The 17,828-nt window shown below is 42.5% G+C and overlaps 1 protein-coding gene across 1 annotated transcript in view; it reads left to right on the forward strand.

Annotated features, from left to right (window-relative positions):
- NCEH1 (neutral cholesterol ester hydrolase 1) overlaps positions 1-8,421 on the forward strand; it is a 28,662-nt gene extending 20,241 nt beyond the window's left edge. Inside the window, exons 4-5 of the mRNA XM_073359369.1 lie at positions 1,004-1,175; positions 2,439-8,421. Of these exons, the coding sequence (XP_073215470.1) occupies positions 1,004-1,175; positions 2,439-3,056 (790 nt within the window). The 3' untranslated portion in view covers positions 3,057-8,421. The remainder of the gene's footprint in view (positions 1-1,003; positions 1,176-2,438) is intronic.
- Positions 8,422-17,828: the final 9,407 nt, after the last annotated feature.

A 17,828-nucleotide genomic window follows, 5' to 3' on the forward strand; every position in this document is an offset into this window, starting at 1 on the left:
TGAACATTTCAGGAATACGGGAAACAGTTTTTTCCTATCCTGAGAAAGCTTTAAAGATACTGAAAAACTTTTGACTTTTCATCCTGATTATCAAAAATCCCCTCTTCCCCCTCCTCCCCGCAAATTTCAGTTTAGGTCAGTGGTATTTACACAGCTCTAGAGAAACCCTGAGACCCCCAAGGGTTTAAGTAATGACTGAAAAATCATTCATCTCCCACTGTTTTTTGAAGACCAAGGAGGCCTAGCAGATACAACATTGCACTGGGATTCAGGAGAGCTGCATTCTATTCTTGGCTCAGCCATTGGTCTGCTGGATGCTTTTGGGCAAGTCATTTCACTCATGCCTCAGTTTCCCCCCACTGTAAAATGGGGATAAAGATACAGACTTCCTTTGTAAAACACTTCAAGATCTTTTGATGAAAAACACTAGATAAGAGCTAGGTATTATTATTATTCCTGGCCCACATTCATTTCATGTTGCATATGCTGTAGCTGTGTTAAATGTTTCCACTGTTGTGTCCACCAACTATAATTACAAATGCAGGGGACAGGGAACTCCATAACTTTGATTTCGTATCCTTATTCTGTTGGGGACACATGGCTTACCCGTACCCATGTGGGCTAAGCAGGGTATTCAGCCACCACACCGAGCAGATACCACCACCTGCTTTTTACAGGTTTTGTGATAAAAACATTAATGAATGAATCCGCACATTTTGAGATCCTCTATTGGGAGATAACTTAAAAGTTCCACTTAACAATTTCCTAATTTATTCATATTCAGTGAGTTAGCATCACACTTTCAGAATTAGAGTTGTAATAATAACATGTAGGCAGTTAAATACTGTTTAAGTGTTAAATGTTTCATATTTCAACCATAATATTTAAACTAAGTTATTTTTGCATTTTACTGTCCACCTGATAGTACATAATAGTCCTCCTAGAAAGGTACATTTTCTGCATATAATGATTATCCTACGTAAGCCTCTTTCTTCTTTTGTAGGTACAGGCTGGTACCAGAGGTTCATTTCCCTGAGCAATTCCACGATACTTTACGTGCAACAAAGTATTTTCTGCAGTCTGATATCCTAGCTAAATACTCAGTTGATCCAGGTCGAATTGCAATTTCTGGTGATAGCGCAGGAGGAAATCTGGCTGCTGCTGTGTGCCAGCAGGTAAAATCCATTGTCTGTATCTATCACAATAACAATCCATATTCCAGCAGTGCACATGGGTAGACAGATTATTTGTGCTGCATCATCACAAAGAGACAGACTAGCTTTAGAGATAGAATGGTAGTGGTCCCCCGTAAAAGCCAGCTGCTAGACACAAGTAAGGCCTGTCAATTATTTCTGAATCAAGCAATGCTAGAATGTCTTACTGCTTTTATAAGTTGTTATGGGCCAGATTTTAAAAGTGCAATTTAGGTACCAACCTTACCCATTGTGCTAGTGAATCCTTTATTTGCCTGCATAAGTGGCTAATTGGGCACATAAATGCATAATTCCTAAATTCAGTTCCCTATTTTGTGAATAAGCAATTTTTGCAGCTGCCCGTCTTTGAAAATGAACTTATTTCTTTTAATACAATTGAAGGGGAAATAATTTTTTTTAATGAAATGGCATTTTTTCCTCACAGGAAGACAATTTAACAGAAGAGTTTGAATTCAATTGTAGGAAAAATCTATTTTCCCTGCTATTCATACCATATGTATTTCTAATTTAAATTAGTCTGAATTTGATCTGGTTGGAATTTTTAAGGCAGCCTGGGGCCTTAATTAGGGGCAATTGCCATTAATCAATCAATAAGGGGCAATTACCAAAGCAGGTCAGTTCTTTAGGACGAACACCCAGGAGAGCAGCCCTTTTATTGGGAAATGGCATGTCTTACACCATGTCTACACTGACACTTATGCCGGCAAAATGTACGTTGCTCCAGGGCATGAAAAAAAAAGTTTTGCTGGCATAAGTGGTAGTGTGCACAGCCCTATGTCGGCGTGAGAGCTTCTCCTGCCAACATAGCTACCGCCGCTCGTTAAAGTGATTTTATTATGTCAACAGAAGAGCTCGCTCCAATCTGCATAGAGCTGCATCAGTACAGCTGTGCCACTATAAACTTGCTAGGGTAGACATGGCCTTTTTCTCACTTACACTGGTGTGAATCAGCTATGACTCCATTGAAATCACTGGTGTGAAAGCAGTGCAGGTGAGAACAGAATCAGATCTAAACTGTTAAGATTCCAGACTAAGAGCAAAATTCTCTGCAGCGGAGTTACACCAGCAGAGCATTTGTCCATAAAACACCAAATGGTGGTTTCTCTCCTCTTGGGGGAATGAATTGTAACTCCTTTCAGTGGAACCAGTGATGTAGGATCAGATACAGCATAAGCAGTGACCGCTTTTTTACAATCTGGATTCTGTCCTGTGTTTTTCCTACAGCTTAGTCTAGATGACAGTGTTACCAACAAACTGAAGCTGCAGGCTTTAATCTATCCAGTCCTTCAGGCATTGGACTTTAACACCCCTTCATACCAGCAGAACACTGACATGCCTGTTCTTCCTCGCTTCATCATGGTGAAGTTTTGGATAGACTATTTCAATGGTAACTACGACTTTGCCCCCTCGATGCTGATCAACAACCATACTTCCCTCGACATAAGCCAGGCTGTTTCTTTCAGGGGACGTCTGAACTGGACTTCTCTCCTGCCTTCAACATTCAAAAAGAATTACAAACCTGTGATACAACCCACAGGGAAGGCCGAAATCATCCAGGAAATACCTGCACTACTTGACATACGTGCAGCTCCATTGCTAGCAGAAAAAGAAATTTTCCAGCTTCAGCCAAAGACCTACATCCTGACTTGCGAGAATGATGTCCTGAGAGATGATGGAATAATGTATGCCAAACGGTTGGAGAGTGCAGGTGTGGAGGTCACACTTGATCACTTTGATGACTGCTTTCATGGCTGCATGATCTTTACTATTTGGCCTACCAATTTCTCTTCAGGACATCGGACCAGAGACAGCTACATAAAGTGGCTTGCTGAAAACCTGTGAAGAAAGTGAGTCCTCTCTAGAAGGCACAGAACAGTCAATTTAAAGCTCACTATTTCAAAAAGAAAAAAGTTGTGCACTTTTAGGCTATCTAAGTTCATTTGTTCAAGATTATGTTACAGAGCTTCTGTTGCAAGAAGTAGTGTGTCACTAACTACTTGGTTAGTAGTTGATTAGCCTTGTCCAGCATAGCAATTTGCTAAATATTTATTAAACACTGTGGTATGCAGTGTAGTTGTAGCCAGGGCAGTCCCCGGATATTAGAGAGACAAGGTGGGTGAGATAATGTCTTTCATTGGACCAACTTCTGTTGGTGAGGGAGATAAGTTATTGAGCCACACAGAGCTCTTCTTCAGCTCTGGTGGGAAAGGTACTCCCAGGGTCATAGCAAAATGCAAGGTGGAACAAATGGTTTTTCATAAATAGTTAGCATATTTGCTAAGGGACCATTCAAGGTAGAGTGGCCCGTTAACATCTCTGCAGTCACAGGACAAAAAGAGGAGGTTAGTGGGTTACAGATTGTTGTAATAAGCCACAAATCCAGTGTCTCTGTTCAGTCCATGGTTTTTAGTGTCTAGCTGAGTAATGAATTTAAATTTTTGACGCTCGGAGTACCTTTCCCAGACCTGAAGAGCAGCTCTGTGTGATTCAAAAACTTGTCTCTCTCACCAAGAGAAGTTGGTCTCATCCAACCTTGTCGCGCCATTAAAAACTAATCCATTGTAGATTCAGATGCGACATCAATTGCAACCATGGTGAATGAACACTGAGCAGTTCTCAACAAGAAAATCAGTGTTCCTCAAACTTATTCTTATTAGTCAAAATTTCAAGTTTGGGTGCATAACATTAGGCACCAAGGCCACAATTTTCAGTTAACAGGTGTTCGGTTTAAGAGAAGTCGGTCTCATCCAACCTTGTCGCGCCATTAAAAACTAATCCATTGTAGATTCAGATGCGACATCAATTGCAACCATGGTGAATGAACACTGAGCAGTTCTCAACAAGAAAATCAGTGTTCCTCAAACTTATTCTTATTAGTCAAAATTTCAAGTTTGGGTGCATAACATTAGGCACCAAGGCCACAATTTTCAGTTAACAGGTGTTCGGTTTTAGGCACTTAAATAAGGGTAGCCTGATTTTTAGAGGCGCTGAGCATTTACAAAGCCCACTGAAGTCAAGGGAAGCTGTGGTGCTCATCAATTTTGAAAATCAGGCCACTTATTTAGGTGCTTAAATATGGATTTAGGTGCTGGCCTTTAGGCACACAGATTTATAGCTTTTTTTTAAAAACAGTTCCAACTTTAAGGCATTTTAAAGCATGCTAAGCAAGCTTTTTACCCCCAAAATGTAACAACTTTGGAATCTGGTCCTTTTTTGAAACAAGCACAGTGCTAAAAAAAATTGTAAAAAAGAATGAAGCCCGTGTAGGTCCTTTCTGTTGACTTTAACAGACATTGATCCTACACACAGACAAAGCGGTGTGCAAGCTTTTATGGACCAATGGAAACTCCACCAAATGCAGATTCCATTTGTGAATTTACATCTTTAAAGTTGATGGAATTTTTGGCCAAAGGTTGTGACTATGCCTGCCTTTAAAATTTCAGCTTTATGGCCACTTCAGAGAAAATATGAAAATACTAACAAATAAAAAAGCCCTCTATGTGGTTTGCACTGATGTTTGTATTGAACATTTACAGTTGTTCTTCACTGAGTCTCTTCTGTGCTTGTAACTTCCGTTCATTGTCCTCCATGCTTTTTGGAGGAAGTTTCCCCTGTGTAGCAAGCAAAATCACTAGAGATGAGCTTTACCCTAAAAGTCCAGATTCAGACTGAACTATGCAGCTGGATCTTCTCGCTCTCATGGATGGAACCAAAATCCCAGATATGAATAGCCTATGCTACTGGGGAATCAGGTTCTGCAACTTGAGCTCCTCTCTAAAATAGCCAGACAACCACAACTGAAGTTAAGACAAGGACATGGAAACTACTTACAACAGTGTGTATTTTGCATAATGTTTGTTGTTTTTGTTGTTGTTATTGAATGTAAGCTGTGACAAACTGACAAAAGCCAGGAGCTTCTAAGCTAAAACAGAAAGAGCAATTGTCTTGCGATCTAAGTCTAATGCTTTAACTTGGGATAGCTGATTTCAGTAGTTCTGAGCTCTGCCACTGTGTGTGTGACTGAGCAACTTGCTTCATTTTTGTGCCTCAGTTCTTTCTTCTGTAAGAGAGGGAGTCATATTTCTGTACTTCACAAGGGTGTTGAAGATACATTTGTAAATGTTAATGAGGCACTGTGATACCACAAGGGACTCTGTTAAACTTTCCCATTCTTCAGTCTCTGTATTGTATTGTTCTGTACTATGCCAGCTTGGGCCATTGGAGTACATGCCCTCTGATAAAGACAACTTATTTCTCTGGCTCAGCTTTACAGTGCTCTGCAAATTTACAGCACTAAAGTAAACACCTTCCTGGCTTTTGTCAATTTATTATGGAACATTTTAAAATAGAGCCTTTTTTGTACTTGATTTCTGTGGGAAGGTTCTAAACACATGTACTTGATGGACCAGATTGACTTCCACATTTTTAAAATGGATATTTAGAGGTCCATTTTCATTAGTATATGCACATATAGACTGGGAGCTAATGGCAGAATGACCTGGTTGTCTCATATGGGTTCACAGCAAGAAACAACAGGATGTTGCTATAATTGTGTGTATTACGAAAGGTTAACAAGAGAGGGCCCCAGTCCATGCTGAACCATGAGAGCTTGAAACTGATCTCTGGCTGTAGGTTCACACAGAGTGCACAGCCCAAGCCAATTTCAGTAACTGGCCAAGTAAAACCACTGACACAGATTCTTCTCTCAGTTACATTGGTTTTGATTAATTGCCTTCAGTGGTGATACTTCAGATTTGCATATATGTAAATTGGAGCAAAATTTGGCTAGTGTATCCAAATATCCCAAAATGTAGGAAGGTTCAGACTCAGATCTTGATTTCAAAGCTCCCCCCCTCAGGAGTGTAATGGATCCAGGGTTTTAGTTTCAATGCTACTGTGTACACTTGAAAGCTAGCTTGCAAATCTTAACATAGGGACTACACCAAACTCCACTGAAGTCAATGAAAACATTTCCATTGATTTCATTTAGCTCTATTTCAGGGCCTTTATGGCGATGGGCCTGATTCAAACTCTACTGAAATCAATGGCAGTCTTGCCATTGACTTCATTGGGCTCTGGATCAGACCTTGTACTTCAAAAAATAAATCTCAGTACCAAAATAGCTTAAGGTACACTCAGCTACAGGCTTATAAAATGCATTTTAGAAAACTAAAGTTGCTATAGTACTACAAAATAGCATCCAAGTGGTTAATAGCCCTGTAAATTTGGGGTTGTGTTCTATAATAAGAAAATTGGCCCCAAGACTTGTATGCAAAAGTTTTAGCCCTGCATATATTTATGGCAGTTATAAATCCCTAATATGAAGTTATAATGGAACTACTGATCTATTTTAACTGTAGTGACATGGATAGCACAGCTAGAATATATAGTCATGGAGCTGGTTGTAAAGTTCCTTCATGCACTGAAGCATATTAAATTTTTGGCACAGAAGATGGTAGCAAGTAGATAACTGGATTGAATTTATTCATTGTCATCGCCATCTTGATGTGAAATCCACAATGGCTGCACTATATGAAGGTGAAGCAACAGCAGCAACTTGTTATATCAAAGTATCTGAACAAGTTTTACCTTGCAGCTAAGTAACAAGTATATGGTACTGAGTTGTAAAGCTGCGTAATGTGTCCTCTAACGGGTTACAAGAAATCAGGATTCCGGCTCTGAAACAGTTTAGTTGAGTATAGCAGCACAAGACACTTACCAGAAATTCCACATCAGCCTGATGTAAGCCATAGGCTTGTTCTCCTCTGTATTTCTACTTCTTGCCTCCTTGCTCTAGTTTTTCCCATGATCGAAGTTTACAGGTTATATTCTCTTCTGAGTTAAACTGGAGTAACTGCACTGACACCAGTCTAACTCAGCTGAGAATCCAACTTGGCCCAATATGTACTGTGAGGCAAATCTGATTCTTGTCTGGAAGAGATTAAGGAAAATCCGTGTTACAGTACATTGATTTACTCTAGTGACTCCACATTTTTTGAAGAGCTGCATTTGGACAGGCCTAAATCCTGGGAGGTATTGAGCTTCTTCAACCCTTATTCATTTCAGTGAGAGTTGGGGCTTTTAGCACATTGTTACCTTGTACAGATATTGGACTTAATCCTATATATTTCAAATGTTTATATTTATCTAAAAACATTTTAAACTTCTTTTAGAAGTCATGCTAAGTAACCTGCTGAATTTTTGGTAAAATAGACCAATACTATTAACTACTTTTTGTAGGTAGTTTTTTCCCCTATACAAATTAGATCTCCTCATCCATAGTGAGAGGAGAGTGTTTCTGGTGACCATGAAAGCACCAGTCTAGGACTTAACTGTTCACTGGGAAACCAAAGAGAAATTAACCTAATAGAACCATTAGTAGTTAGGTCCTGCTTTCACTAACCAGGCAAGGGTGATGCGTGGGAGGGGCACAAAGGGTCAAGTGACCCTCCAGTAGGGTCAAGTGCCCCCAGCAGCCAGCCTGGGATGGAGAGAGGAAGGGGCGGGACCAGAGCTTCTCCTCTTCCAGCCACGCTGCCAGGGACTGTGCCCGGTGCAGCACAGCGGCTGACTGGGACAGCGCCTGGCTGCGGCAGCAGCAGGCTGCCCCCTGCCCAAGCTAAGCTTCTGGGGGCAGCAGCCAAGTGCGCCGGAGCCCCCCGCCATGCTCAGAGTCAGCTCCTGTCCCCAGAAGCTGAGCCTGGGCAGGGAGCGGGCTATTGACGAGTGATTTTGGGTGTCCAAGTACAAACATGTGAAAGGGCCCCGATTTCCAGAGGGGGAGTACTGACTATTCCTGAATTCCCAAATATTGTCCTAGACTTTGTTTTCCAAATTAGTGTTTGGACCTTTTTTGTATCCCCACCCATCTTTTACTAAAAAGGTCACCAAGATTGTCTGACTTGCATCGCTTAAAAAAAAAAAAGCTAATGAGAAAATAGTGGGTTAACTTGGTTAAAATCCTTTTAAGCTGCTAAACTGCGCAAGTAACAAAATATAGTTAAAGCCCAGTTGGGTTTGCATTCTTGTATTTGTGAAGATGTTCAAAACCAAAAGAACAACATACTTGGTGTGGGTGCATGTAATATCTTATGCATGACCAGTTTCTGCTTCTTTCCCACTGCCGGGGAAAAGAGGTCATAAAATTTAATTTGCAGGTGTGATGCAAGTGTGATACACAAACAATCAATAAATAGATCAAAATGTATTTGTTGTGCATCTTTTTTCATGACCATATTGTGTATGCAAAAACAACTCCTAGTGACAGAGGACAATATAGTGTGATCCAGAGCCCTAAGGTACTGTATTTAGAAGGTGTCTAAGTCTTCTAGACACCACTCATTTTCAAAAAACACTGCAGAGCTGCCACCTAACCCTGTAAACACCTAAGTCCCCTAGGCACATAAGTTTTTGCTGGTCAGTATTCACAAAACTTTTTAAGCGTTGATACCGCCCTACAACTACCAAGCTACTCGGAGCCCTACCTCAAGCTGAAGCCCTGGGGGCACCAATGCAGGATTCTCAAACTAGGCAGGGGAACATCTATCTCCCCAGCAAGGCCAGATCTTGTAGGCATGCTCTGAGCATTCTTAACGCCTGTTACCCATCACTCCCTGCAGCTGAAGGATTGAATGTGCGGGGAGGACAGTGCAGTGCCTGCACAGGAGACAGCTAAGTGCATGGGGAAATGAAGAGTAAGCATGAAAGAGGTATCAGCCATGGGCTACCTAAGTACCTAAACCAGGTCAACAGCTTAATTCCAGAATAGGGTTTCACACCTGAGGATCCTGAGTGGAGGGAGGACAAGAGATGGGTGACATCAGCCAGGTGCATCAAGAGAACTGCTTAGGCCTCTCTCTTCTCCCTGCTCCCTTCCCAGAATTTCACTGCTAGGCAGCTTTCACAGCTCAGCTTTTTCTTCGGCATCTAATTCTCCCTGTGTATTGTATGGGGAACCTGGGTGCCATGCTCAAGACTGAGGATTCACTAAGTGCAGGCAGGCCATTTGTCTGGTTTTAAACCACATTCCAGTTTTTAAATGGTTTGTCCCCTATCCAGTATGGAGACAAAACTGGATGTGGTTTCTGACTGGTATCACAGATAGGGGGATGCCATTTTGAAAAGCACACTGCTCACCCCAGTTGGCATGCCCTCATAGGTATGGGAGGTCATGCCAGCAAAGGTGGGCCCACACCATTCCCAGAAGTACTGGAATGTCTGGTATTCTGAGGATGTATGAGTGGCCACCCTAACTAGGCAGTAGGACACCTAAGGGTTAGGTGTTGAAATGCTCAGCAGTACAACGCCTAAAAGACCTTTGACGATTGGTCCTGTGTGTTTAGGGAGTTTTCCCTCACCCGTGCCCTGAGGGTGAAAAAATGTTGTTTTTCAGAGGTGTGACATGCTGCCTTGAATTTGTGTCATGTTTTCACTTAGAAGAAGTCAATGGAATGAGACTATTTCGGAGGCCACAAGGTTGCTTCAGAAATGCTGAGTCACAGCCAGAATATTTGTTTTCAAAGCAGGAAACCTTGATCCTGTGAAAATGTTCTGCTACAATGACCTTGTCTTCCTTGATTTCTGTTCTATCAAATGATAAATATCAATTTCATCTGTTCTGGATGAGCAATAGTTGACCCCTGCACCATTGTTGTCATGCTGCCTCAAGATAGACATCTGCTGTGTTCTTCACTCAAAGAGATTTTTTTCACTAACGTACAGGGATTTTCTTTATGGCAAGTATTTTATATGTATAATTATTATTATTTACTGAGCTGGCTTCTAGATGGTTGAACTTTTAGATCCTTCTCCATCCACATTCTTTTTACCTTCCACTTCTTGTTTAATTTCTGAACTCCTGTCCTCTCTTTTCCTTTTACTCTGATTTTTTTTTAATGGTGTTGATGGCATTACTTTGAAAGTGTCCTGCTGTGCTATTTTGTCACTGCTTCCACCTAGGCCGTCCTGCCACAGAACTCCATTCTTGTGGGATTTATAAAGAAGAAAGGGTACAGGGAGAAGACTAGAAATAAAAATAAATCCACAACATTTTAAAGCAGCAGGAACCAAATATGGCTTGAAAAGTCTGACTTAGGCTATGTCTACATTGCCCCGGGGATCTATAGAACACTGATCCAAATTCTGTGGATCTTGGCCATGTGGGTAAGAGGACTTGCTTTTATGCTCTCAGCAGGCCCATCAATACTGCCATAGCTGATGCATTTCAGTGCTTCCGCTTGCTCCAAGCCCATGTCTGGGTCCTGGGGCTCTCATTGAGCAAGGAGAGTGCACTGTGTAATGACTGTGAGCAGCCACTGTCAGCCCTTAAAAGCACTCTCAATATTTGAGCCATGTCAGAGGGGGAACATGTCACAGCAGCTCCAAATCCTCCACGTTGGCCACTCCCATTATTTCTGGGCTGCCATGTGGAACTTTTGTGGAGGGAACAGTGACAACTATGGTTGCTATTCATCCCTCCATTAGTGCAGAACCCAAATCAGGGACTAAGGGAGGAAGTAGAGGGCTGACTGAACCAGCTCCTGTATGTTGGAACTGCCACAGATCATTCAGGCCCCTATGGGCCTTATTTATATTGTGGTAGCCCTTAGAGGCCCACTCAGGGCCCTATTGGATTAGGTGCTATATGAAACGAAAAGATGGTCCTTCCCCCAAAGAGCTTGCAGTTGAAGTGTAAGACAAGATACACCAGGTGGATCCAGACAGGAGGAAGACAGGCTGACAGCAGGACTTATACACAGCATGATAAGAGTGGTCACAGCTGCCATTGAGCACCTGAGAAATGCCCATGGCAGCAGACTGTTGTAGCCCAATATAGACCAGCCCCATTTCCCCTGCCAGGAAACACCCTCATGGCAGAGATTCTTGTGGAGAGAGTGCAAAGCCAGCTCTGTGCTCTGCAGGGAAAGCCACAATACATCTACAATCCCAGCTATAACAGCACATGTGTCCAGAGGAAATAACTCTGAAAACTGAGCTTTGCCTATAAAACAGCATGATACCCCCGCAAACTTTCACACAACTCTCTGGCACAAATATATGATGGTTTAAAATCTCATCGTTGCTCTGGCACAAGTCCCATTGCATTTGTTTCTTTTCATTAATATTGTTTAAATAGTGATGGCAGTAGGATCATTAACATCTTTTAGTCACAAGTGTCATGCCAAATGCAAAAGTAATTCCAACATTCTGCTTTAGGTAAACTAGTCTAAAAAAATCTCCACCCTAACTCCTGATGAGCTACTTTATTCTGCAGAAGTTGACATCCTTGTGTAGCTCATTTTGAAATTGTATCAAACCTGGGACATTTTAAGTCTAGAATGACCCAACTACAATGCTTCCATTGTGTTGAGACATTTGAAGGTATCATGACTTCTGCATGATACTTAGTGCAGTTTAGGTGTGGAATTCAGAGTTTATTGGACAGGAAAAAAGGTATTTTACTCTTAAATCTGTAGTTCTGTTGCAATAGGTGATCCCAGGCTTTTAATTAAAAAAAAAAGTTCAATGAATTGCCAGCAGAGGGCACACTGGAAAGCAAGTGATGAATTAAAGCTCCCAATTGGGTGTTTTTGCGGTGAATGAAGAAAAGATGTTTTTAAAAAGACAATAGTACAAAAATGAAAGTGTGCTTACAGGAACTGAATTATTTATATGCAGGTCAGCTCAGTCTACTTCCTGACTCGCAAATGCTTCACTGGAATCCATGCTAATCCACTGTCTTTGTGCTGTGAGAGACCCACAGCCCTCTCCTCTCCCACTCACAACTGGACACACCTGCTGTGTTTTGCATACCACAAGATTCTTTTTCAGGAGAGCTAGTTGCGGTGGGTTTGGATTCTGACCTTGAAGACCAATTGATGGGGGAGGTGCATGTGTTCGAGTCTCACCTTTTGTTTGCTGCAGGCATCCCTGCATTTCTTTATTGCCGAGGGAAGGCTATTTCCCAGGACCAAAACAGGAATGAGCAAATTTAGGGCTAGATCCTCCAAATGAATAATAATACCTAGCTCTTAGATAGCACTTTTCATCAGTGGATCAGAGGTCAGGATTATTACCTCTATTGTACAGATGGGGAAACTAAGGCACAGAAAGAGGAAGTGACTTGCCCAAGGTCACCCAGAAGCAGAGCAAGGACTAGAACCCAAGTTTCCTCAATCGCAGTCCAGTGCTCTAGCTAATAAACAATGGGGCTATGTAGGGGCAAAGATATATCTTGATGGTTTCATTTGCAGAATCTAGCTTTAATGGTCTGCTGTGTCTGTCTCTAACAATGATGCCTAAGTGGGTGGAGGGCACAACAGCAATCTCTGTGCTCTAAGAAATGCTTCTTCCTCATGTTTGCAAATCATCCCAGATGAGTAGGAGAGGGATGTGGTACCCTAACTGTACTCCCCTAGTGTACTGGGAGGAGATACTGGGTTCATTGCTACACCAGGGGTGGGCAAACTACAGCCTGGGGTCCATATCCAGCCCTCCAGCCAGTTTAAACCGGCCCTCGAGCTCCTGCCAGGGAGCAGGGTCGGAGGCCTCTCTGCACGTGTATACCGAGGCTCCCAGAAGCAGCAGCATATCCCTCCTCCGGCTCCTATGCTTAGGGGCGCTGCCCCCGCCCCAAGCGCCACCCCAAAGCTCCCATTGGCTGGGAACTGCAGCTAATGCAGGGGAGGAGCCTGTGGACAGGGCAGTGCGCAGAGCCGCCTGGCTGCTCCTCCGCATAGAAGCCAGAGAGGGGACTTGCCGCCGCTTCCAGGAGGTGCTTCAGGTAAAGGCCACGTGGAGCCTGCACCCCTGACCCCCTCCTATGCCCCAAACCCCTGCCCTGATCCCTCTCCCGCACCCCATCCCTCTGCCCCAGTCTGGAGCCCCCTCCCAAACTCTGAACCCCTTGGTCCCAGCCTGGAGCACCGTCCTACACCCCAAATCCCTCATCCCCAGCCTCACCCCAGAGCCCGCACCTCCAGCCGGAGCCCTAGGCTCACGTTATGGCACTAAAATATAGCCCTGTAGAGGGTCCAGCTTGGGCTCCAAAGCCAGGGAGGGGATGGGTTTCACAGGCCAAACTGGAATGTTTACACATCTATTTATAGCACTGTAGCATAAGCCTGAGTTTGCTGGCCCAGGTTCTGAGACTTGCTGCCACAGGTTTGTTCTGGCTATGCAGGCATATCCATTGTGGCTTCTGAGACAGAATTCCCCCTAGAGCCCCTCTGGGGGAATGCAGCTCCCTAAAAGGGCCAGTCTGTAAATTACAATGAATGAGAATGATGATATCTACCCTCCTTTGTGAAACACTTGGAGGCTGATGGATGAAGAAGAACCAAGTGTTGTTATTCTTTACTTTTTACTGGCCCAATAGTAAAGGTTTCTCACTACAGAGAAGGGGCTAGAGGCCATTGTGTTTTTACCACCCATGTCATGGAGACTTGCTCTGAGCTGCATTTCGAAGACACTCTGCTGTCTATACTAGCCCTGTCATCATTGCTATTGCTGAGAGAGCTGCAATGGGTATAGTGAGATAGGGGGACATCTTAAGAAAAAGCTCAAAGTAAAGACAGCCTAGGGTACCATGATTGTTTAAAAATATCCCTGTCCATAATAGTACCACTATGCTGGAGAAAGGTCATCAAGGACAGAACCATGGCTGACAATCGTTTTTGAGCCTGGTTGAAACGTGTATCAAGCCACAGTAGGAACAAGCCCAAAGCTACAGAATCACAGCCTTTGGCCCTGGTCTACAGTAAACTATGTTCATATTATATAATCCATTTTATAACCTGTTTTGTCCACATAAGCAGGGAAAAAAACTCCATAGCAGGGGTACAAATGTGTTTTCCTAGGGTTTTATACACACACAGGAAAACACATTTGTACTACCATGGAGTTTTTCCCCTTGCTTATGAGGATAACAAATATTATAAGATAATAATTTGGTTTGTATTGTAGGCAGGAGGAACCTAGAGTTGGTTGCAAGCACAAGAGTCTAATTTGACAGTTCAGTCCTCTGTAATAGATGTTTGGCCTGCAAGACAGTCCTACGTACAACATGTGATGCTGTATTTTTAGAGTTAAATCAGACAGTAGCTAAGAATGAATGCTGGGGTATTTCAAATGTTTGTTGACTGCAAGCCAAAGTGACATTGCCTCCTTATGCATCTGCTGTCTGGAATGATTATGTGCTTTACACAGAGAAGAGACTAATTATGGAGTTTATTAAGCAGAAATAATAACCAGACTTCTGCTACAGCCAGTCAAAATCAGTCAGTTCATCTCTGCAGAAAGCCATTGAAGTCTTCTGAAGAAATCTGCATGGAGTTGATGAGTCTCTAAGGTGCCCCAAGTACTCCTTTTCTTTTTGCAAATACAGACTAACACGGCTGTTACTCTGAAACCTGACTTCATTATATGCTTCTTCCTACCTCCCACTGCACTCTTATGTCTCATCTATGTTATAGAGATACCGTGTTGCAGGATCTGATTACATCATGGTACCAACAGGTTTAAAATATGGTTTGGTCATCTTGTGTGAACAAGAGCAAGTCATGCTCCTAGATCGTGCTGAAGTCTTGAAGGCTTCCACATGTGCTTGCTTACTTTCCTGATCTCCTTTCAGGAAGAATGAGAAGTAGATCTACATAATGGCACAACATCCACAACACCACACTATACCCACGCTGGGTCGCCTAGCTCAGCTTCTATAGTCACAGAAGCAGAGCAGGATTGTTCCACATATTTCTGTGGATTTATCCCCTATGTACCTAGAGTAGGCAAGATCAGAGACAGGACCCACAATGTGAAGTGACCAGTTTAGTTGCACTGTCGAAGGGAAGGGATGAAATGCACGAAGCAGGAAACCAATAGCCGATGTGGGGAAGAATATATTTTAAAAAAATTAAGTTAGTTATCTAACGTTAACAACAATAACCACAAAAGGAATAAAATGCATACAGAGCCAAGTCTTACTGATATAGTAGTACAGATCTGGAATAACTTCATTAAGATTAACAGAGGGCTTGTCTACATGATGCATTGGTCTGCACTAGCAGGATGTGAATTCTAGTGTGCACTAGCATGCTTCACACAAGCTGTCCTGCATGGACCCTGCTGGTGTGCACAAAAAGTTCCCTTGTGTGTGTGTTAATGTAGTCCTGTTTCAAGGGCTAGTACACACTAGAATTCACACCCCTCTGATGTGGATTAATGCACTATATCACACCTCAGATAACTCAGACTCACAGACTTTAAGGTCAGAAGAAACTATCAGACTCGGCTAGTGTCACTCTCTGGTTCTCATGGGCTAGCACAATTCTTGTATGTTTGGGTCTCCTAGGGACTATTTAAATCTACATGAAAGAAAACATTTGTTTGCATTAGGCTTTGTAACATACACAGCCCTACCCCCATCCCTTCTCCTTTTGGTCTTTTCTTTAACACCAACATTTTGATTCAAAACTTCTTTTTAATGTCACTTTACTGTGATTCTACCCTAAGACTCTGGGAATGGGTGACAGGGGATGGATCACTTGATTATCTGTTCTGTTCATTCCCCTGGAACCACCTGGCATTGGCCACTGTTGGAAGACAGGATACTGGACTAGATGGACCTTTGGTCTGACCTAGTATGGCTGTTCTCAAGACAAAGACAATGGGGAAATGGCACCTTCTTGCTAGTCAGACTTGTACCCCTGTGTATCTGCTGACTTTAGTGAGAAAACTAAATGTTTAATGATTTTTTTAAATCTGTTAGCCATGCAGAGCCAACGTTGTTGGATTCTCTTCCTCGGTATGCATCACCAAATATTGTTTACTAAATGCCAATCAGCTGAAGACAATGGGATTACACAGGTGTCAGTTTATCATTGGTGATGATGAATGGAATCCATCTTGATTCAAACACCCAAGCATGAGTTTGCAGAACTAGAAAGAACTTTTTATGTGTAAATGAAGTACATTTGATACAGAAATCATTGAGACCTATTAGCTAAAAGGATCTGCAAATATATTTTTATAATCACTTTTCAGACTAGTAACATTTTAAGCTAATCACCCCCCTCCAAAGTGTCCGTATCAAGTTTCAATAACCTTGAGACCTTTGCTCTGCAGGAAGATAAGCATCTGATAGAGGGAAAAGAGCTTGTAAATGCAACAGTTACTATAATGCAAAATCTTTGGGCCAGATCCTTAGCTGATATAAACCAGCATAGATCCACTAACTTTCATAATAAATACCTAACTCTTTTATAGCACTTTTCATCAGTAAATATTAAAGAGCCTTACAGCAGGAGAGGGGTGGGGGGAGGGAATACCTGGATTTGTGCTGGAAATGGCCCACCTTGATTATCATACACATTGTAAGGAGAGTGATCACTTTAGATAAGCTATTACCAGCAGGAGAGTGGGGTGGGGGGAGAGAAAACCTTTTGTAGTGGTAAACACCCATTTTTTCATGGTCTGTGTGTACAAAAATATCCTCACTGCATTTTCCACTTTTATGCATCCGATGAAGTGAGCTGTAACTCACGAAAGCTTATGCTCAAATAAATTGGTTAGTCTCTAAGGTGCCACTCGTACTCCTTTTCTTTTTGCGAATACAGACTAACACGGCTGCTACTCTGAAACCTTACAGAGAAGGGCAGTAACATTTTCTCCATTTTACAGATGGGGAAACTGAGCCACAGAGAAGTGAAGTGACTTGCCCAGGATCACCTAGCAGGCCAGAGCCACAAACAGAACCCACATTTCCACAGTTCCAGTCCAATGCTCCTTCCAACTACGCTATGCTGCCTCTAGGACCTAGAGCTACCCTATCTACACCAGCAGAGGCGGTGTTCACCTTTGTATTTGATTAACTCAACTGTTGCTCCTTCAGCTACTGGGATGGGGAATTCCACAGTCTCAGGTAGCATCTAATTTCCTGATAACTGTTCCCTGAACTGGTGCCAAGTTTTGTAGTACTCACCAGGAAAAAAAACTCCCTCAGAAAACAATGGGAGTGTAGACTTCATTAGGGCTGTGAAAGAGTGCAGAACTGGGCTTACTAGCCTCACAGACATAAAACCACACTCATTCAATTGAAAATATATGGTTTATGCGCAAAAAGTTACAGTTCACATTAGGGTCAATATTTCTTATTTAAGCAAGTATTTTGGTAGTTATGTGTTAAGTTTGCCACCATGGAGGTGGCTTTGTAGTTAGCACACTATGCCAGTGAGAGAGAGAGAGAGAGACAGGATCAGTTCCCAGAGAGTCTCTTACAACCTTTGAGGTAGGTAAACTGAAGCACAGGGAGGTTAAGGCCAAAACTTTCAGACCTTGACTCATATAGGGATCTTTGGTAAGCCATCCATTATAGAAATGGGGTGGGGGGGGTGGAGGTGGGGGAAGAAACAGAAGCCCTGACTCCGAGTTGCATGCCCAAACTACTAGTCTTGCTTTAACACTGCCAACCACGTTATTACATATGCTGTGAGAATTTAAATAGAAGAAATGAGCCATGTTAGTTCAGTGAACTTTGGGTATTAATGTGCTTGACAATGTTCACAGATCTATGATTAGGACAGTAGGTAAGAGAAATACACTGATTTCTTTTTAACTTGT

The sequence above is a fragment of the Lepidochelys kempii genome, chromosome 9 (genome assembly GCF_965140265.1).
Source record: "Lepidochelys kempii isolate rLepKem1 chromosome 9, rLepKem1.hap2, whole genome shotgun sequence".
NCBI lineage: Eukaryota > Metazoa > Chordata > Testudines > Cheloniidae > Lepidochelys > Lepidochelys kempii.